Below are 22,661 nucleotides of genomic sequence, written 5' to 3'. Positions count from 1 at the left end.
CTGTCATGAAGGTGATACAGGGGAAAGTTAAAAAAATCACGTAGCATAAAATTCCTTGTTCAAATTAAATATGAAAATAGTTTTAATTATTAATGTTAAGGGTCTGTTGCATTAAAATAGGCTTTTAAGTGAGATTTTGTAAGTGGGATATGTGCTATTGTTAAGAAACATAATCTAAAATTACCAAAATAGTTAACTAAGATACTAAAATAGTTATTAAAATATTACTGTTATTAAAATAATGACTAAGATAGTAAAATTGTTTTTCAAATAATTACTAATTAAAAGGCCATAGTCTAGATACGTTCTTTTGCTGCATTTGTAATTTTTTAAACTCTCAGTTTACTTCCTGATTTTTCCCCATTTGGGTTTCATTCTTCCTTGTGCCAAAACATCTAGTCTATTCAATTAAAAAGGGTAAGCTGGGAGGTTGATGGAATTTTATTAGTTGTTGGTATCTTATTGTTAATTTTGGTCCTTACATATGATTGCCAGCTTTGGGACCTAAATACCACCTAGAGTTTCTCTCTGAATCATAGGGAATCTATGGTTTCTGCCCATGGGTTTAATTATTATACATTATAGCAGGTAAGTCATTTCGAAGTAGCCACTGATAATTACCTTGCTATTGTTCTGTGACTAACGTCACTTACTGCTTCTTAATAAGGACAGATTATCCTGATATTAGTGTAATTTATAGTGTTTGCTTTCAAGAAAACTTATGTTTCTCTCTTTTCTTCCTGCCTACCTTGGTGCTCTGATAGTTTCAAAGAAAGCATGGAGAAATCATCGTACTCCGACTGGCTAATAAATAATAGCATTGCTGAGCTGGTTGCTTCAACAGGCCTCCCAGTGAACATCAGTGATGCCTACCAGGATCCGCGCTTTGATGCAGAGGTAAGAGGAGCCCCTCTGGCTGCAATCCTAAGGTTCGGTTGTCACACTGTTGAAAACAGTTGAAACACAAAAAGGAACATTATACAGATCGACAGCAATTCCTGAGTTTACTGGTAATTATTTTGCATCCTTCCCCTGTGATCTTATTTTTAGCATTGCCTACTGTTCACTCTAAGTTAGAAAAACTTAGAGTCTACCCTGATTTATAGCAAGACGGTTATCCTTAGTCTGATGCTGTTTTATGATTGGGTATATTTTGTATTAAACTATGAACTACTTAATAAAGAAGTGTATATAACAAAGTTATTTCCCAATAGACCTTAAAACAACTACCGTATTTATAAAAATTGCTTTCAAGAAACAGTAAGTTGGTGTTATTGTTTAACAATAATTAAGCACACTGTGTTGATATACAGAATATATTAAAACAATTTTGAAGTTTACATTCTAAGGTAGAGTATCATACAGATAAATTCACATGTACTGATAATGTCTCTATGTACATATGTGTACTATATATATATATATACACACACTCATATATACATATTGATTAAATGCAAGGCTTCCTATTGAAGATTGCCCAGCTGAGCTCTGAAGAGTAGCATTTTTTTGGTGAGGAAGGGTGAGGAGACATGTGTTCCAGGCAAAGCTGAGCAGACATGGGGTGTTGGGGAAGTGAGATGGTCTAATGTGGCTGAAGGGCCATGATGCATGAAACTGGAGAGGGAAGCAGGGATCAGATCACCAAAAGACTTTGAAAGGCATGTTAAGAAGTTGGAGTATTTGTTCTGTGCAATGGGAAACCACTGAGTTTTAAATGGGGGAGAAGCAAGAGTTGTATTTTAGAATGATCACACTGGCTACAAAGCAGGGGATAGGTTAGTAATGATAACAACTGAACAGTTAACCATCAACCCTGAGAAGTAGATGTCATCATTCCTATTTTACAGAAATTGAGAACTGCTCTATGGCTCTGGAGGCAGACAAGGATTCAGTTCTACTACCACTCAAACTCCACAGCCGATACTCTAAATCCTGCCCTGTGCTATCTCCATTGTCTGTGGCCAGGACATGGTGATGGCAGGGGGGCTGGGGTCCAAGTCTAATTTATAACTTCAGTCAGATCATCTTTGCAGATCTCTGCAGGAAAATCTTATATTCCCAAACTTACCACCTACCTGTAGCTGCCTAGCACTCTCTTCCCCAGGCTACATTTTCCATGTATTCTCTATTCCTTCTTGAGGTTAGAGGCTCCTAAATCCTTACATGAACTCCTAGTCTGGGTGGGGTGCCTTTCCAGCTGCTCCCTTGGCTATCCTAACACTGACTACCCTCTAGTTCTTCTCAGTTTTTATACATTAAATCTGAAATTCGAGTTACCTTCCTTAGGAAAGTTCACAGTTCAAAGTCCTTCAGTTCTCCTCTGGTAAGGTAGAACGCTACTAACTTGGTTATATGACTGGCACACTGAAAGTGATTTAAAGATGTCAACATTTATATACTTTTCCATTGTGGTTGGGTTAGGACTGATTTTATGTACTTTTGCCTTGTGCTGTGTTTTTGTCTTCCTTGAATTTGAACTCACCAGTTCTTTGTTTTTCTATATCGTTTCATTGCACGTTTGAATCCCCACCAAATATATTGTTATATTTTTCATGTCTCTGAAAATTGCATAAATTGAAAAATACTATATGTATTAGTCTGTGACTTACTTTTTTTTTCCTCTCAACATCGTTACTGGGTTATGTAAACATGTAATGTATTCATTTATTTCAAGTATTCTACTGAATAAGCCTCACTTTGTTTATCCACTATAGTGAGACTGAATGTTTGGATTCAGTGAGTTACTGTCACATATATAATTGCAAGGACATTCTCTAAGTGCTCAAATATAACAGTTTTCCTAGAATTCATATCTAGGAGAATGACATGCTGGATCATAAACTACAAGCATCTTTTCCTTTACCAGGGAATAAAAAATTCTTGTCCAATCATTGCTCTTTTTTTCTTATCAAAAATACCACATTGAGTAAGCACAATTAATATCTCAAGCATACTTCTTGCTATTACAATATAGTGAGTTTGAATATACCATATCATTTTACTACAGGCAGATTTTTACCATATCCTTTTCTGATTAGTGATAGAGCCATATTACATTTTCCTCCATGCTCGTAGTGTAGTCCAATAAGGCAGTCTGTTCTGCTGATCCATAAGAAGAACAATGTGGAGTCTCCAAAGGCAAAAAGACAACAGTTATTTCTGTGGGATTGGGCATAAAAATTTCATGTCCCTATTTAGTGGTTAGAAGCAATGATGTCTGAAGACAGTAAACTGTGGTAGGTTAAGCAGTGACTCTTTCATGAAATCACTTTCTTCTCTATGATAAAATAAAGCATGAACTTAAACCATCATTATTTGTTAGTCCCTCACCCAAACGCTTTCAATCTGTGTGGCAGCAAATACTAAATTTTAATTGCGAATCTGAAGATGCATTGTATGCTGATTTTTACATGTTTTCTTTGCATGGTACTGAAATTCAAAGGTAGTTTACATTTCTCTTCTCATTCTGAGAGAAAAAACTGGAAAGGAATTAATGCACATAAAGGTGATAGACAGGTTGGGGATGGAAGAGAGAGACAGTGAAAGAGAAAGAAAAGAAAAAGAAAGAAAGAAAGAAAGAAAGAAAGAAAGAAAGAAAGAAAGAAAGAAAGAAAGAAAGAAAGAAAGAAAGGAAGGAAGAAGGAAGGAAGGAAGGAAGGTTGAAGGAAGGAAGGAAGGAAGGAAGGAAGGAAGGAAGGAAGGAGAAAGAAAGAGAAAGAAAGAAAGAAAGAAAAAGAAAGAAAGAAAGAAAGAAAGAAGAGAGAGACTGTGTTCTGTCTAAATACAGACATTTAGTAGATATGTCCTATAAATGTGTGTGTATATGTTGTGTATGTATGTTAAAAGTGTATGTATCGCAGGTCTTATGGTCACTAGGTCGGGTTAAAAACTATTTATCTGCTTATGCTTCCTCTCTCCTCAATTATATTTTACCTCAGGGACAGGTGGCAACTGTTTATTAATAATAAATGAAACAGACTCAAGACTGAGTCACAGGGCTCTCCCAAGAGGCTAAGAGACCTGAACCTTTTCCCCACAATGCCTGATGTAAGGTGGTATAGATCATAAGATAAAGACAACCATTTCAGGTGATATTTTTTCATTAGTGTGTCAAGTATTTCCCTCAAGATAAAAAAAAAATCATGACAAAATGAAATTGCTTCATACTTTCACCCCGTTGTAACCATCCGCACAGATAAAACAAGACCACGGCATTGCATTAAAGAAAGAGTTTAATAGACATGAGGCCAGTCACACCATGTGGGAAATGGAGTTATTACTCAAATCAATCTCCCTGAGAATGTGGGGGCTAGAGTTTTTCAAAAATAGTTTGTGTGAAGGGGTGGGGGTAGCTAGGCAGTGGGTGCTTGCTTCTGACTGATTGGGGGTGTAATCACAGGTGGGTGGGAAATGGTCCTCATGTGTGCTAAGTTGCTTCTGGATGGGGCCACAGGAGCAGTTGATGGGTCCCCGTGGAGACTTTGGTCTCCTCAGATGCGCAAAAAACCTGAAAAGACATCTCAAAAGGCCAATCTTAGGTTCTACAATAGTGATGTTATCTGCGAGAATAATTGGAGAAGTTGCATATCTTGTGACCTCCAGAATAATGGCTGGTAATCATTTATGTCTACACCTTAACAGAATTCAGTCTTCTCTTTCCTCCTAGCCTGGTGCCCTCTCATTAACTTTACAAAGATGATTGAGCTTTGGAGAGAGAAGAGCTATTATTATTTACTATCAACTAAATGTCTCCCAAAGTTAGCCTGGGCAAAGCCCAGAAATAATTAAGGGCAGCTTGAAGGACAAAGGCAAGATGGAGGTTGGCCAGATCAGACCTCCTTCACTGCCATAATTTTCTCTCACTGTTATAATTTTTGCAAAGGTGGTTTTACCACCCTTAAAAATGATTCTAGAATCATCCTAGAGACAGAGAGCACCTTTTAGAATTGTGTTGCCTTCCTGCAAAGGTCTGAGTCCTTTCTTGTTGAGTCTGGTACATGGGTCCATATTTTTCCCCAGTTGAATAGTTATTTGTCAGTGGTATAATATTAAAAACTTTCTTAAATCCAGGATTAATTGATGATTATTATCTCCACTGAGAAAAGTGCTTGCTTTTTTGTTCTCTGCAATGACTTCTCTGAATAGTTTCAGGTTGGTTAACAAGAAAGATAATTTGCAAAGAGGTAGCATGGGGAATCCTTTTCAGAGCATTTCCTATATTTCCAACAAATTTTCTCAACTTAAGTGTACCTAATGGATTTAAATTTGCCAGAAACACAATTATTCAGAGCACTAATGATGCAGCATTTTTTTTTTCTTTTTTTGTTCCTTCACTCAGCTAATCTGGGTTCTTGTCTCATGACCAGAAAGAATTAGGCACATAGACATATTGAAAGGTGAGGAGGACAGAATTTATTAAGCAAAAATAAAGCTCTCAGCAGAGAGAGGGGGGTCCTGCAAGCAGGTTTCCACCTCACAAATTGAATACCGGGACCACTACACATGAGTTGAAGAGGCCGGGGTCCTCCTTGCATAAGGTGTTAATTCCTGGTGACTCCACCCCATTTCCCCAGAGCATGTGGGCCTCCAGTCCATTGCAGGCATGCAGGCAAGCACCCTGTGCAGGTTCCCTTATCTGTGCAAAACAACTGGCGTAAACAGTTGTGGGGCAGGTCAAAGATTCTCCAGGGACCCTTCTCTGTCTGCCTCTTGCCTCTATCATTCCTTCTCCAAAGAGGTACATCTAACTGCCATTAGAATACGGACAAAGACAGATTTTAACTGCTTCCTGCTGACAAGGGGCACTATTTTGGGAAGATGGCAGTCAGATCTCCCTCAGAGGCCTATCTACGGGTCCCTAGTAAAAGGGAGCCATCGTCTGAGGTTCTGGTTGCATGACCGTTTGGAGTTCGATGACCTAAAGGGGAGAAGAGAAAAACTTGGTTATTAGAAGATGTATCAAAATAAAACAAAAGTAGGGGGTAAGGAGAGCTCAAAAATCCCAAGGCTGCTGGCATGCCGAGATAACTAGTGGCTATAGTTATGCCTGCTAGGATTTGAGGGCATGGGGCTTGGCTTTGGTTAGCTTTCTTGGTGTTATTTCCCCAAAAAAGGAAACCTCCGGGTTATGGGCACCCTATTTACTCCCACCACCTGGCAGGATTTGTGGGATAACTGCCCAGAACTAGAATATTGATCCAGATTTTTACATTACCCATCCCTTTTGTTTCTTCTGAGCTGCAGCCAGAGATCACTGGTTGGTTCACAGGAATAAGCAGGGTGAATCTAAAATGCAGACAACAACTTAAAAACAACTAATGAGACTAGAATATAATGACAAATGTATGATAAGTTCTGGAACATAATTTTTCTCTCTTCAGCCCTCATTTTTGTTAAAAACAAATCACGATAGGACTGAGTTGTTTGCACAATAAACGTTAGTCTTATATTTGGCCTGATTATTTGCATAAAATGCAGCAAGAATAATGACTTTCACATAGGCCTTTTAAATTGATATTGATGGAACTCTGTTCCACAGAATCTCAGATAAGACCTTTTAAAGCCCAGCCCAGCCATAGGTTTGTATCCTCAAATATCTATGAGTTAGGTAAATTCCTGTCTTCTTAAGTCCCAAGAATATGGGATTCCTGTGCCTGTTAGAAAGTGACGTTCTTTACTCACCACAGGTTAGAAACCCTGTACAGGGACTGTGTAGACAAGGTATGAGGACAGTTTTCCCAAGGGTCTTTTATTGGCTCTGCAAGGCAAGCTTGATTCCCTAAAGGACAGCATGCCATTCCAGTCAAAGACTTGATAAAACAAGGCTTGATAAAACAGTTTCTCCAATTGCATCCTATTGCAAAAGAACATAGATTCTTATTGCACTGACGTAAATAGCTATATTGTCATGAGTTAAGAATACTCGGCCGGGCACGGTGGCTCAAGCCTGTAATCCCAGCACTTTGGGAGGCCGAGACGGGCGGATCACGAGGTCAGGAGATCGAGACCATCCTGGCTAACACGGTGAAACCCTGTCTCTACTAAAAAAATACAAAAAAACTAGCCGGGCGAGGTGGCGGGTGCCTGTAGTCCCAGCTACTCAGGAGGCTGAGGCAGGAGAATGGTGTAAACCTGGGAGGCAGAACTTGCAGTGAGCCGAGACCCGGTCACTGCACTCCAGCCTGGGCAACAGAGCGAGACTCCATCTCAAAGAAAAAAAAAAAAGAAGAATACTCACAAATAGTTTTCAAACTCTAGAGGAACCTGGCAGAGAGAAACAAATATGCTCCAACTTTTGTCTACAAGAGTATACCTTATTCAATTATTAAAGACTGTAAATAGCTCAAAACAAAAGTTTCCTTGACTCTGGAAAACAAGGATGAACAATGTTTTAAGCAAAAGTTAAAAAAGATTACTTAGTTTTTCTATTAGTTCACTCCATTCAATTAACTCTTGTTCTGCTTGATATTCATGAACACTTCAGCTCTTCATGAATCCTGTACATTTTTCCTTTATTCCAATGTCATGGTCTACAACGTTAACAGAAACCTGCATTTGAGATCACCTGTGAAAGTTCTACAGCTGACTATAAACCATCTTTTGAAGAGGATCAAAACAAGAAAACAATCGTCTGTGAACAGCAAAATATCCAGAGTAGTTACAGTTAAAAACACGATTGACAAAGAAATTTGGTTATCTCTGTGGTTTACAATAACTTAATATAATAACCTTAATTATGATTGATAGCATATACTCAGACATTAGAATTTTAGAAATCCCATACAATTTTGGAAGATATATTAATGTTATTCACTGAAATATAACCTGAAGAAAATTAAGCATCATTTTGGCAATCCCATGTACCTAAACATGTCGAATAATCCTGTTTACCTCTCTTTCGGATGCTTCAGTGGCCCTCTGTAACATCCAAAAGCTAGGGGTCAGGAACTGCAGTTTGATTTTTGCCTGTTAAATATATTTGAGATTTAGAACACTTGATATTAAGAAATACAATTCCAGATTACCATAAGCTATTTAGCCAAAATGATGACTCAAAAAAAATTTTTAAGGTAAAAAAACTTTCATTATCCTTTACTATTATATGGAAATCTTACTCAAGGGAAAGAAAGCCAAATTTTACCCTTGCATTAGTCTACTATTAATGTCAACTCAGTTTTCTAATGAAATCTTACAGACAATTCTATCCAATCTTAACCAGTTTGACCATGAGGTAAGATTCCTATGAACTTTTTATAACCCTTTACAAATTTTGCTAAAGAGCATATTGGTGACTTAAGAGAATGTTGGTGTGCTTTCATTTCAATGCACAATTTACAGAAATAACTGTATAGTACTCTTTTGAATTTAGTCAGTCTGTTCATGCACAGAATTCCTTTTGCAAGATTAATTTTTTACAATCTTTCCACAACTTGTTTAAACCTTAAGCTTTATCTCATCTAATTCAAAACAATCCTTTAACCCTAGGTAAAAATTTACATTTCCACACATTATTAAAATCTTTTACTAAAAACATATTTTACACACCATTTCTTACACACCTTGCATGCAAATTCATTTTCAGTGGTCTCAATTACATGTATAATGGTAACTCTTAGCAGTTTTTAACGTTAATGTAAAATCTGGTAAGTTGTTTTAATTATGTACTAGGTGCCAATAAAGTTTGACTCCTTCCAGCATAGTTAAGAATCTGGTTAATTCCATATGTCCCCAGGTCTTACCAAGTTGTAAAGCAGGCAAGTTGAACAGTTCTCAAAAGCCAAAGAAGCAGTTTACAACCTTAAAACATTTAGCAAACCTAATACCTGATTTGCATAGTTTTGACCACCTATTTACATTTTGATGACGTTTACATTTTACCAATAATCTTTAAGACTGTTTTTATATCTCAAAGATTAAAGTCGCATGAACTAAAAAGTATTACAACTTTTATCTTTCTTTAAAAAAAAATTCATCTAAGTGCTTATTTTTCTTCAAACCAATTAATTAGAGCTCTTTTCTTTATAAACATAACACACATATGATTATATAGACAGACAGAAGAAAATCCAGTAGTTGTAAGATTTTTCATTTGCCAGTCTAATTTGATTATTGGCCTCTGGGTGGAGCCCTTTAAGAGCAAGGCTAGGAAAGCTCGTATTTTCTAGGGCCTAACAAACGGATATGGCTGGAAGACAAAAACAGATTTTGAGAGGGATCTATCTGCCTCTAATTTCTGGGGTTCCATGAGGAAAACAGAGGTTTCTCATAAAATGAGATCTGTGGTGCCTTTTCTGTTTTTCCCAAGGAGTCGCAGGCCATCAGAAATTATTTTAGGACCTCTCATGGGTGCATTAAGAGTGGCAAGACAAAATGGAGAAAAATAATTCAGTCAACTGAGAAGAAACCTTTTTTCCAGAAAAACAAGATTCAAGAAGAGAAAAAAACCATAAAGGTCCTTTAAACATACTTAGGTATCCACTTTTAATTAAGCTGAGTGCTGCTTAAGAAAGTCCTTTTAAATCCCTTAGTACCTGCCTTTAGCCATGCCAAGCAGCCAATATTTCTGGCTTTCGAACTTTACCAAAAGTAACCTCACAGGTGAAACCAACAAGCCTCAATTAAGGTTATGACTTAACTATGAGTATATGAAGTATTTTCAAAGGGGAGGTAAGCAGTTTTTACAACATCTAGAATCTTTAAGGGTAGCTCAGAGAAGGGAAGATTTAAGAAGAGAAGCTAGAAGTTGTTCGTGGAGGGGAAGAGAATCAGCAAATGGTAGAAGTCACACAGCTATTGACTTGAAAGTACTCATTCTTCAAGCCAAGATTGAACCTGAGCCACCATTGTAAAATGTCAGAGACTAAAAGCACTCCCACGTGGTTACAGGTCATGCTCCCAAGGACGTAAACAAGATACAGGCCTGCAGCCAAGTTTGTTACTGATCAGTTTGTTGGGCTGACTTGAAAAGTGGACTTACGGGGTCCTACACCCACATCCTATCCTAAAGTACCCCTCTTTCTGATAGAACCATACAGAAAGACATGTAAAGCATACCAGATTGGCTACAGCTTAAGACAAAACTCATAAATCCTTTTTCATTAATCAAAACTTTACAGAGAATGTAAACAGTGATCCTTACCATTCCTTTTACTGGTTTGCACAGGGAGGGAGAGGCCAAAAGTCCAACTGGTAAAAAAAAAAACAAACTTTTACCTTTTGCTGGTGTGTCAGGCTTCTGGATTCCCTTCCCCTCAGCTCAGTTCTAAGCCAGCTTCCTTGGGTGCCACAGAGGACACTCAACCTCCAGAGAACTGCCATCTTGCTCCTGAATTGTTTTTCTTTCTTTCTTTCTTTTGAGATGGAGTCTTACTCGCCCAGGCTGGAGTGAAGTGGCGTGATTTTGGCTCACTCCAACCTCCACCTCCTGGGTTCAAACAATTCTCCTGCCTCAGCCTCCCGAGTTTGGGAAATTAACTTTTCCCAGTTGGAGATGCATCCAAGGGGAGTATCCTGTAGTACAGGGACACAATTACCCCTCTGTGAAGAGAGGACAGAGGAAAAAGGAAAAAGAAAGGAGCCCTCAGGCCTCAGGATGCATTTGAGAGAGGTACAGACTAAAGATGAATGGTTACCCAGCTAGGAAGAGGAGATGAGGTGTCCCTAATTCCTTTGTCTTCCCAGCGAATATGGGGTACATGAGGAAAAGAAAGAAGAGATGTTTCTTTTCTTTCTTCTGTCCTTATATCTTCAAGTCCTAGCAACCTTGACAGGGTGCTACCCATGAGTGTCAGCGCAGCTTCCACCCATGTTAACAGAGGGGCCTAGAAGGTGGGAATATCTGTACTCACCCACGTATGCCCTGTCTCCACTGTTGTCATAACCTTTGAGTTCCTTAGACCTTGACAGACTGCAGCCAGCAGCTGGATGCCGCCTCCTGATCATAAACTGAATGCTAAGGTAAAGCTGAGGAGCTGGGTTCTCCTCAAACAAGGGACAAAAAAAGGGTGTCTTGTGAATTGGGGTCCTGGCCTAACAAGATGCCTTCCAAAAGGAAAAAAAAAACTCTTGCATAGAAAATCTCCCTATATCTGCAAGGCTTCATTAACTACTAACAGGGTGGAGAAAAGGAAGGAAAAAAAGCTAAGGTGCAGGCCTGGGAAGATTCCTTGGGGAGAAACCTCTTATTCTTATGCAAATGGGTTTCTCCATCAGGGAGAAAAACCTTTAATTGCTGTCTCCTCCCTGGGGCTCCCACCAAGCTGGACCCCTTGATCAGGGGAATACTGGCCAGCTAGCCACCCCAGGCCCAGGCCATGTGCCCCAGACCGGAGGGAGTGGGACAGGGAGCCACCGCTCACCCGTCTGTCCTGTGCACATGCCTGCGACCATTGAGGTGAGGATGATACGCCCCTAATATTGTAAACGAAAAGATAGGTGTCAATACATTCCCCCCAAAATGAAGGAAAATCCATGGAAAAGACTGGGTTGGACTGAGGCCGACATTTCCAATGCCTGAGAATGATGGGGCAGGGAAGGGGGCAGTTTCCCCTGCCTTCAGAAAAAGTCTAAGGGTGAAAAAGCCCAGAAACAAAAGTGAGAGAGATGTTTGGGTCCACATTTTACTCACCCTTCTGACAAGTCCCCATAGAGGCCACCAAAATGATGCAGAATTTTTTTGCTCCTTAGGTCAGCTAATCTGGGTTCTTGTCTCATGACCAGGAAGAATTAGGCAGACACATGGAAGGGTGGGAGGGTGGAATTTATTAAGTGAGAAGAAGCCTCTCAGCAAAGACAGGGGGTCCTGCAAGCAGGTTTCCACCTCCCAAATTGAATACCAGCACCACTACACACCAGCTGAAGAGGCCAGCTCTACCTCTGCATTAGGTCCAAATTTCTGGTGGCTCCACAGCATTCCCCCAGTGCATGTGGGCCTCCAGTCTGCTGCGGGCATGCCCAAGTAAGCCGCCTGTGCAGGTTCCCTTATATGCACAAAACATCTGGTGGAACACTTGTGGGGCAGGTTGGAAACTCTGGAGAGCCTTCTCTGTCTAGGCCTTTGTCTGCCTCCTGCCTCTATCACTAATATCTATTCTAAATTTCTCAATAGCTCAGTGGCTAATTCTGGCAACTGAATTCTTGTTACTGACCACAATACATCAGAAATTGGGATAGAATACCCCAAAATGGATTGGCCCTATTCTGGGATTTCATACTATGGATACATCAATTTTCAGTAAATAGAAATACTGGATATTTTTTAGCTTACAGGGGAGGAAATGGAGACTTGGAGAGTTGAAGTGATCTGCCAAGGCCATGCAGCTTTCTTAAGGCAGAGCACAGAACACACTCTGGGCCTTCTGGTTCCTGATTCAATGCTCTTTCCTTTAGCATCCTCTTGGGGAGAGCATCAGCTGCTGAGGGTCTGCCTAGGCAATAGAGTCACCACATTCCTCCTTTCTCCCTTCTCACAGGTACATGAACTCATGGCCAGCATACCTACCTTTTTGTCCTATCTGCTCTGCTCATGAGCTGAGGAGTCTTGGGCATACCACTTAGTTTGCAACATGTGAAGTTCTACATAAATACCTTATAAACTGTGCAGATATAGTCACCAGGTCCTCCCTTATAGGAGCCAGCAGTATGATAAAAGTGGCCAGACATCCAGGGACCAGGTTTCCTAGGCACATTGGAGATGACTAAATGTGGGGGCTGGCTGTGTTAGTGGTGGCAAATCCATGTGGGTCTGAAGCAACCTCAATTCTTGCCTCCTCAGAAGAAAGAATTTGACTGAGGGGCATTAGGCAGAAGGAGAGACTATGGCAAGTTTTAGAGCAGGATTGAAAGTTTTTTTAAAAAAAGCTTTAGAGCAGGAATGAAAGGAAGTAAACTACACTTGGAGGGCCAAGCAGGTGACTTAAGAAATCAAGTGCGCTGTTTGATCTTTGACTTGGAATTTTATACATTGACATACTTCCAGGATCTCTCATTCCTTCTCTCTGATTCTTCCCTTGGAGTGTGCTGTCTGTATACATAGTGGCCTGCTAGCGCTTGGAAGGGGAGCACGCACAGTGTGTTTACTGGAGTTGTATGCATGCTTACTGGAGGCATTCTTCCCTTACCAGCTGAATGTTTCTTGAAGATCATATATCAGTTAAACGCTACCATTTTGCCTCTTAATGCACATGCTTGAGTCTGCTAGCCCAACTCCCAAGATCTTATCAGGAAGCTACTTGTATTAGTCGGGGTTGCCTAGAAAGACAGAACTAATAGGAGATACATATATATATATTTGTATTTGAGTGTTAAGAAGTATTCACTCATATGATCACAAGGTCCTACAATAGGCTGTAAGTTGAGGAGAAAGGAAGCCAGTCCTAGTCCCAAAGCTGAAGAACTTGGAGACCCATGTTCGAGGGCAGGAAGCATCCAGCACAAGAGAAAGATGTAGGCTGTTCACATTTTTTTGTCTGCTTTATATTCTAGCTGTGCTGGCAGCTGATTAGATGGTGCCTACCCAGGTTAGAGGTGGGTTTGCCTTTCTCAGCCCACTGACTCAAATGTTAATCTCCTTTGGCAACACCCTCACAGACACACCCAGGATCAATACTTTGCATCCTAGAATCCAATCAAGTTAACACTCAGTATTAACCATCACACTACTGGTCACTAATTTCAGGGTTTTTCTATCTATCGGGAGACTGCCTTTTGTTGGCACTGGCTGTGGCCAATTATTATTTTAGAGAGACAGTTTAACAACCACCTGACCATCACCTGATGGTCACCTGACATTTGTGGAGGTCGGGGGGGACGGGGCTCTCCTGCCCTGCTCCTGCCTGACTAGCTACCTACTGTAATACCTGTACTGTCCAAGCTTATGCAACCCACCAACCCTTAAAACATATAGCTAAAGCCAGTTACACTTGTATATTTCAAACATAGCCCTGATGACTACATTTACAATCCCTGTATCAGTTAAAGTAATATATAAACTTCAAAATTTCTGTGGCTTAATACAATAGAGGTTTAGTTTTTGTTCATGTTAAGCCCAAATGGGTTTTCCTGATCAGTGTTGGTGGGATAGGGAGGTGTTCCCTATTATGTGAATGAAATATTTCAGCAGCAACTTATGAATGACTTGCCCCATGGACCATATTGTGAATTCTTCAGACTGATAACTGCTGGTGCTGATCCCAATACACCCATTTGTGTGCATTTGATAGTTTCTTCTTCAATTCGGACTAGCATAGGAAGCTTTCCAGTTTGGGAATTCATGATGCCAGTGGCTATTTTCTGTTAGTAAGAGATAATTTACTCTATCAAGCTTTGCTTTAGGTATACAGTTAATGTATGAAGGGAAACTAATTTCTAATTTCTGTGTTTTCCTATCTTGATAAAATTCAGGGAAGTCCTTAGAAACTCTGCCCAAAGATATGCAGCAAGAGAATGATCTTTATTTTGAAATCTCAGTTTTGAAACTGTTGGTCTTCCTTTTGATAGAAGCTACAAAGGGATGTCTTTAATGTGATGTAAACCCCATCCCAAGTGCTGTCAGATGCCTGCTGAGAGGGCTATGGGGCAAGTAATCATAGTTGTTTACCTGCTGGGTGTTCTCTTAGTGATTGTCTTAAATATTTAATGGAGTCCCTCCTTGTGGTGAACAGAGCAGACTTAGCAGGTGAGCCATAGTGATTGCTTGCCTTCTGAATGCCTGTTTGACTTGGCTCTCAAAAGTGGCACCTGCTGGGCTTGATAGCATATGTGGTTTTAAGGCCAAACTCTTTGGCTTATGGGTGGAAAAATTATGACAAAAGATTTTATAAGATGTCACAGAGCCAGCACTAAGTTTGTGAGCTTTAAATTCTGCAACCTTATGAAAATCACTGTTTATTCTGTTACAAGAGTCTCTAGAAAGAATGTAAGACAGGAAAGACCTACTCAATATAATATTGTTTATTTATGGTGGTACAAGAAACCCTCATGTTTATGAGTCATCTGTTCTTAGGTTTTGTAGCTTTATCAGTCATCTGCTCCATGGGAACAGGGTATCCATGTTTGTTTCCGAAGACATTGTCAGGATTATTATGTATATTGATTTCCCACTGCAGCAAAACAGATCACCACAAACTCAGCACTTGAAAACAACACCCGATTATTATTATTATTATTATTATTTGAGATGGAGTCTTTCTCTTTCACCCAGGCTGGAGTGCAGTGGCACATTCTCAGCTCACTGCAACCTCTGCCTCCTGGGTTCAAGCAATTCTGTTGCCTCAGCCTCCCGAGTAACTGGGATTACAGGTGAGCCAAGATCATGCCACTGCACTCCAGCCTGGGTGACAGAGCAAGACTCCGTCTCAAAAAAAAAAGAAAATATGCATATACTGTTTATGTATATACACTCACATATATTATTCTATACACACTTCTATATGTTATTTTAAACATACTTCTCTTTGGCTCACTGCAAGCTCCACTTCCCAGGTTCACGCCATTCTCCTGCCTCAGCCTCCCGAGTATCTGGGACTTTCCTTTCCTTGAGTGTGGACAGGACCTGTGAATATGTTAGGACAGTCACTTCCCTGGTGATGTTACGTTACATGGCAAAGACGATGGGATGATCACTCCTGAGATTGTATAAGCCTCTCTGGACATTATGTAAGCTTACATAATGTCCAGAGTGGCTTATACAATCTCAGGGAAGTGACTGTCCTAACATATTCACAGGTCCTGTCCACACTCGAGGAAAGGGATTATTCAAGATATGAAGGAAGCCAGAGTTGGGGGTGGTGGCAGGTGGGATTCTTAGAGGCCATGTTAGAATTTTGCCTATCATAGGCCGGGCATGGTGGCTCACGCCTGTAATCACAGTACTTTGGGACTACAGGCGCCCGCAACCACGCCTGGCTAATTTTTTTTTGTATTTTTCGTAGAGACGAGGTTTCACCGTGTTAGCCAGGATGATTTCGATCTCCTGACCTCGTGATCCACCCGCTTCGGCTTCCCAAAGTGCTGGGATTACAGGCGTAAGCCACCACGCCCGGCCAGTATATGCATATTTTTAATAGATATTTTAAACTTAACATGTCTAAAGCACAGACTATAGTCTCCTGCCCCCCAAGCCTGCTCCTCTCTCTGTTTCCATATCTCTATTGAGGCAACACGATCCTTCAGGATGCTTATGTCAAAAAAAGTATAGGCATGATTCTCCCTTTCTCTCATGTTGAACATGAATTCATCAGGAAGTCCAATTGCATAATTTATCCAGCATCTGACCACTTTTTACCACTCAGCTGCTACCACCGACATCCAAGCTACCATCATCGCTGTACTATTTCATGTACAAATCCTGTTAAACTGTTCCTCTCCTTTCACTTTTCCCCTCTATACTCTTTTCTCAACACAATAGTCAGAGGCTATTAAATTTTAAGTTAAATTACAACTCTACCCACACACTCTTCAGCGTCTCCTTGTTTCACTGGAGTAAAAGCCAAATTTGCAATTCTTTCAGAGACCTACAGTGCCAAACACCATCTGGCACCCTATCATTCACCCTCATCCCTTACTCATACTATGCAAGCCACACTAGTCTCTTTGTTCCTACAACGTGCCACTTACACACCCACCTCAGGGGCTTTGCACTGGCTACTCCCTCAGCTGAAATACTCTTCCCCCAATATCTGCATGGCTCATATCCTCTCCCTTTTAAGACCGTTGTTCAAATGTTACCTGACAGTGAGGCCTGATACCCTTGGTACTCCTTACTCCTCTTATCATGCTCTGTTTTTTCCCCATCATCTTACCATCTTCTAACATATAATTTATTCATTTATCTTTGTATTGTTTACCATCTCTCTTCTATCACTAAAATGTAAGCTCTATGAAGGTGAAGATTTTGTTGTTTTTTTTTCCACTGATATATTCCCAACACCTAGAACAATGTTTAGGACATAATAGACATTCTTGTTGAATATTGTTCAATATTGTTGAATATATTATCTATGTATACTTTATGTATATGCTTTATGTCATTAAATATATTATATATTGACATATGAACTTAATACATATTTATAGGAAAAGGTGAGGAAGGACTGGTACCAACCTGTTAATAATTGCTATCTCTATAGACGGCAGGGTTAGAGCTTTTAATTTTATTCATGCTTTAAATTTTTCATGTGTTCATATTATTTTTATAATCATGAAAAATTTTAAGATATTCTAAAATCTTAGACTCTCTATATCTTATATGAAATTATGTCTTACCAGGTTACTGTGAGTCTTCTTAAGGTTATAAACAATTATCGAAAACTGTGATTGAAATAATACAATAGCTAAACAAGTCAACTTGCCTTGCTGTATCTTTGGGGAATTCAGATGGATTATTTTCTATTCGCCTTTGCCTTTGTTTCTTGGAATTTATTCCAACTAGGAGCATTGTCTGAGATTGTCCCAACAGCATGTACATAAACTGCATTTGCAGATGACCTGCTCTTGTATTATGTGACTTCTTAGAATGCATACTCTATTTACAAATATCTTCACCATTACAATCATTCTGTCCTTGCTTTCAACTGGCATTGTGCCTCTGAATTCAATTTTCTTTAGTTAGTTGCACTTTAGTTTATCATCTGTGACACTTTCTGCCCTTCTCTTCTTATTAGATTCCAAGAACACATTAAAACAAATACATTAATGCAAAACAAGCCATTATTTAGTCAATCTAAGGTATTATATTCTATTGTTTAATTCAGTATTTCCTTCCATTTGTATAGTTATGGAGAGAATTTTCAGAGCCATCACATGCAGTATTTGCTTTTTGCCTACAATAAGAATGAACACTTTGACTCAACATTTAAATAGAAAAGGTTCATTCAGCAAAGGGAATGTCAGAAATTAACTGAAAAGTAGGGCAGGCCTTATGCATGAATGGATTTGGTGGTCCATTTATTTGTTACAAATTCAGGAGAGGCAGGAAACCCATCAGCACCTAGATCTCCTCTGCCATGGAAGGCCAATGCCCAGAGTTACACAATTAACACTAAGGCGGTGTGATCTAAACTCTGTAGCTCTTCAGTCCCATGCAGTTCTTCCATGTAAAGTTTTTCCTCTGATTTTTTAAAACCTATTATAGACAACTCAATAGTACTTATCCTTGTCATGTAGCAGTTAAAGCTAATGGGGCTCCAGGCTCTGAGATTCTGTGACTGAGAGCGTTAAAGCCCATTTTGCCTGCCAGATCTTTGTGATGGAGCACTCCCGCACCCCCACAATGGCTGCTGAGAGCTAGCCTGGCAGGAGAGGTCATTCTCTATTCTCTGTAACACTTTCTGGTCTATCAGTTGTGCTTCTGTTACAAAGGGAAATGTGCAAAATTGAAAACATTAAGAGACAAAGCTCTGTGGATCAGCTGAAATTCATTTGCTCTTGTCAATCTTCTCTCAGTTTCTGTTACTTAGTGTGAACCAGTTTGAGAACCTTTCCTGAGAAGAAGGGTAGATTGGACAGTGGACATAAGAATTACAGATGAGCAGGAGGGGAAGGAAGGTTAGAGGTTAGAAGTTAGGGGGATTACTAAGACTTAAATAAAATATAGAATGGGGAAGCAGTGGGTAGTGAAAACAAATACAAGTCCCACAGCTCTAAGAATCCAACAGACTTTGCTGCATGGGCAGTGGAGAAAATGCCTCAGCTCCAAGCATGATCATTTATTTTGTCAAGAATTTAAAGAATCATGTACAGACACTATTCTACAAGCCATTAGGATTGATCCTATGTGTAGATAAGACAGACCAAACTCAATTCTCTCTCTCTTATTTCATGGAAATCAAGGGACTGACTTGGAACATTGGCTCCCTCAGCTTGTCTGGTTACTAGAATTTCTCACCAATAGATTACCTTTGGGGAGAAAGTATTGCTTTAGATTATTGTTAAAGTTCTGCATATCTTTCTAGAGAAAGGAAATACACTGAACATTAATAAATAGTATTATATTATCACCAATTTATTTAACATTTCCTTTGACCACCTTTGAGAGACTGGAAAATATAACAAGTACATGTTGATGGCTCCAAGAGCTAAACCATCTTTAATTAGATCCATTAATTGAAAAGGCCCCATGAGGACAGAAACTAGGTAACATTTTTAAGTAGACATATCTTTGATTGGAAAGAACTAACCACTCCCAGAAATATATTTAGTTTAACTGTTGCCTTCTAGAAAGGCTGCTTTGTCTCACATGGTCTAACTTTTGAGACTCTAATGGTGTGAATGTTAAACCAAGAATGACCAAGCAGGCACCGTGTGGAACAACAGAGCAGAATTTTTTGGCAGGTGTTCTTTTCAATATTAGTAATATTTGTATTTGTAAAACTCCTTACAAATTTTGAAACCCTTTCACACACAAATTTTCATAAAACAACTTGGAAAACAAGAAAAAGCACAAAGATGAGAATCAGCTGTGAGGCCGAAATATGAAGATAACCAATGTTACCATTTTGGTGTGCAGGAGATAAATATTAATGATAAAATTGAGGCATTGAAACTTTGGGTGACTTCGTTGGGGTGGTGTGGCTGATGGGCATTTTTGAGCTCCATTGACTGATTTGATATGGAGAGTTGGGGTTATCTGGTGAACAGGAATGATTCTTTCCTTTATACTTGCTTATTACTTTTTCTCCCTGTTTGGAATCTATTTAGACATCCTGTGCTTTCATCTCCCTTCTCCTTTTCTTCCAGCCCCTGCAAAGGATAAAATGAACTCCTGGGCCTTGCCTTTTCATATGGTTGCATGAACTAACCTGGATTAGCACAGCTTTCCAGAAACAACAGCTGCTACCTCAAATAGGCAATTATTGTTCCTAGTTTGTAAATTTTAGATAATAAACACAGGTAATTTAGGCAATTTTTAGGGAATTAGAAATTTCATTAATGATTTTTGAATTTCATTAGGGAATTTCATTAATGATTTTAAAATGGAAAAATTCACTCTCCTCACACTCTGCCATCCTTCCTTGTTCTCCTCTCCCACCTAATTGGCCTCATCAAGCATGTTGATCATCACCATTCCTTAGCCTCTCCTCCTTCCCTCAACCATGATGGAAACACTTTAAAGACACCCTCTGCATTCTCTGATGCTTCACCTCTTCTCCTGTGCTCAGCCCATACAAGACTCAAGCTCTGAATAGACGCAGCTCTGCTTTCTCAGTGTGACCTTCCTCTCTTCCAGGACTAACCACTTGAATTTTATTCCTGATCACATCCTTTCTTCCCTTGACCATTTTTGCCTTCAATTATCCCACTATGTTGCTAAATTCAGTAAGCCATTTTCAGTCCTTATCTTATTAGACTTTTCTATAGCATTGGACACTGTTGCTTCCCCTAAGTTCTACTTAGAAAATAACTTCTTCCCTTATGGACAAATTACCTGTGTTTATTATCTAAAATTTACAAACTAGGAACAATAATTTTTAAATTCTCATAGCCAAGAAATTCAAAGGAAACTATTATGGTCATAATTTTTCCAGGATCCTTCAAATGTATATAATATGCTTTTGTATAACCACAGGCATGTACACCATTATCATTTAATGTATTAAATATTTTCCATGTGAGTAACTGTTCTTGTATAGCATGATTTTAATTAGATGCATAATATTCTGTTGTATGAATGTACTATTATTTACTTAACCACCTCCGTCCAGTTGAATATTTGTGTTATTCTAATAAATCACTAAGATAAATAATGCCATGGTTCACACTTTTACATGTAAAGCTATGTGCATAGCTTTGATAATTATCACAGGATAAATTCCTAGATATGAAATTGACAGGTCAAAGAGTAGATATTTATACTTTTTAGGCTCTAGATACACATCAATAAACCTATTTCCAGAAAGGTTGTAGAAATCTGTTCACACATTATAGATGCAGTAAAGCCTTCACGTTAAGAGCATGAGCTTTGGAGTTCTTGTCCATCCCTGTCACTGATGTCAACTTTTTCTTCTAGCACCAAATATTGTGTTCCCCAATGTTCAATTTTTAGTCTTTTTGTTGGACAAGTTCTCTCTTGCAATAACCATGCAATTAACTTAAATCTTACCCATGCAATTAACACAGAGGACTGATGACTCCAAGATTAGTATCTCCAGCCCCTCCCACTTGTAAAGTGTGTCCATTTGGAGTTCGTATCATTTCCCTCAAATTTCCTGTGTTCCGCACTTCAAGGAACTCTTCCACATTTACTCAAGCCAGAAACCTCAATGTTATCTATCCTCCATGGGTATGGGAGAGTGTGTACTCCCACTTTCCCAGAATAAAGAAAAACTCTTTGGGGGAACTGTAGTGCTTTAAAAGTGATGGGTAAACAAAATTCTCTTTTATTTAACTGGCGAACAGCCTAAGGTTTGTTTTTCTCACCACCAGCTTCTAAATTGTCTTTCTTACTGCATGTTCCTTTTCTTCTTGCCCATTGTGACCTGTCCCTCAGCTGCCCAGATTTCGTAGGAGAGGTTAGACAGGGGCTACTGTTGTCCCAGAGTTGGCAGAGACAATTGTGTTTACTACTTGGTGCTGCCTGAGACCCAGTGGTCCGTACAATATGTGACCCTCCCTCAGCAAAACAAAGCAGACCCAGCCATCCTAGTGCTGCTATGGCTAGCCTGAGTCTATAGATTATACCTCTCTAAAATTGGCTTTCTTCTCTTCATGCTTACTGGTATTGCCTTAATTCAGATTTTATCCTTAGGGAGAGGAAGAAAACCAGTTTGTTTTTTTGGAAGATAACTTTGATGGATGTGTTTGCCTTTGGCTGTGCTCCTTTGAGCCAGTCTCTCTCATTCAAGGCAGTTAATCTCTGTAAGTCTCATCTGATAAGAGAGGATGATAACAGTACCTACTTCATGGGGTGGTTGTAAAAAGTATAAAATAATGCATAAGAAAGTGCTGAGCGGAGTGCCAGACACAGAGTGAGCATCCAACAAATGTGAGCTTATTATCATCATTGTTGTCTTTGAAGACTCACTGTAAAGGATCTCAAGCTGCTCCTGATTTCTCTAAACAGAGTTCGTTGTCTTTCCAATAGTGTTTAAACGTCCTCTACTTGAACACTTATTTTATCTCAATATTTCTATCTTTCCTAGACTGTGAGTAGCTCAAGGGTAATGACTATTTGAATTCATTTTTCTATCCTCAACACTAAGCAATGTGTCTGGTGCATAGGAGGTGGTAGATAAATATTTTTTGGAAGAGTACACTGGACGAATGATTTATGCTTATGTTTTTGTTTCTGCGTCTGGAATTCTCAAATATCAATCGATGTAATTCACTCTGTTAACAAACTAAAAAAGGAAAAATCATATCATCTAAAATTACATGACTAAAAGGTATAAGAATTAAGGGATAAGATGACGTGATCATGTGGCAAGAAAATCCAAAACACTTTACAGGTAAGATATTAAAGTTAATAATTGAATGTAGCAAGATTGATGGAAACAAATTTAATATTAAAAAGTCAATTATATTTTTATGTACCAATTACAAGCATTAGAAAATAAAATACTGATGTCATTTACAATAACATGAAGTTTTTAAACGTCAAGATACAAATATAACAAATTATGTGTAAGAACACTACATGGGAAAATACCAAACTTTGCTAAGAG

At 39.1% G+C, this 22,661-nt stretch overlaps 1 protein-coding gene across 2 annotated transcripts in view; it reads left to right on the top strand.

The window, feature by feature from the left end:
• Positions 1–22,661, top strand: part of PDE11A (phosphodiesterase 11A) — a 455,368-nt gene that overhangs the window by 239,266 nt on the left and 193,441 nt on the right. For both annotated transcript variants that reach the window (XM_031651382.1, XM_009182512.4), the window contains one exon: positions 765–897. In XM_031651382.1, coding sequence (XP_031507242.1) covers positions 778–897 — 120 coding nt within the window. In that variant the 5' untranslated portion in view covers positions 765–777. The remainder of the gene's footprint in view (positions 1–764; positions 898–22,661) is intronic.

Source organism: Papio anubis, chromosome 10 (genome assembly GCF_008728515.1).
Source record: "Papio anubis isolate 15944 chromosome 10, Panubis1.0, whole genome shotgun sequence".
Taxonomy (NCBI): domain Eukaryota; kingdom Metazoa; phylum Chordata; class Mammalia; order Primates; family Cercopithecidae; genus Papio; species Papio anubis.
Note: the sequence above shows the minus strand (reverse complement) of the source record. Positions and strands in the feature narration are given on the sequence as shown.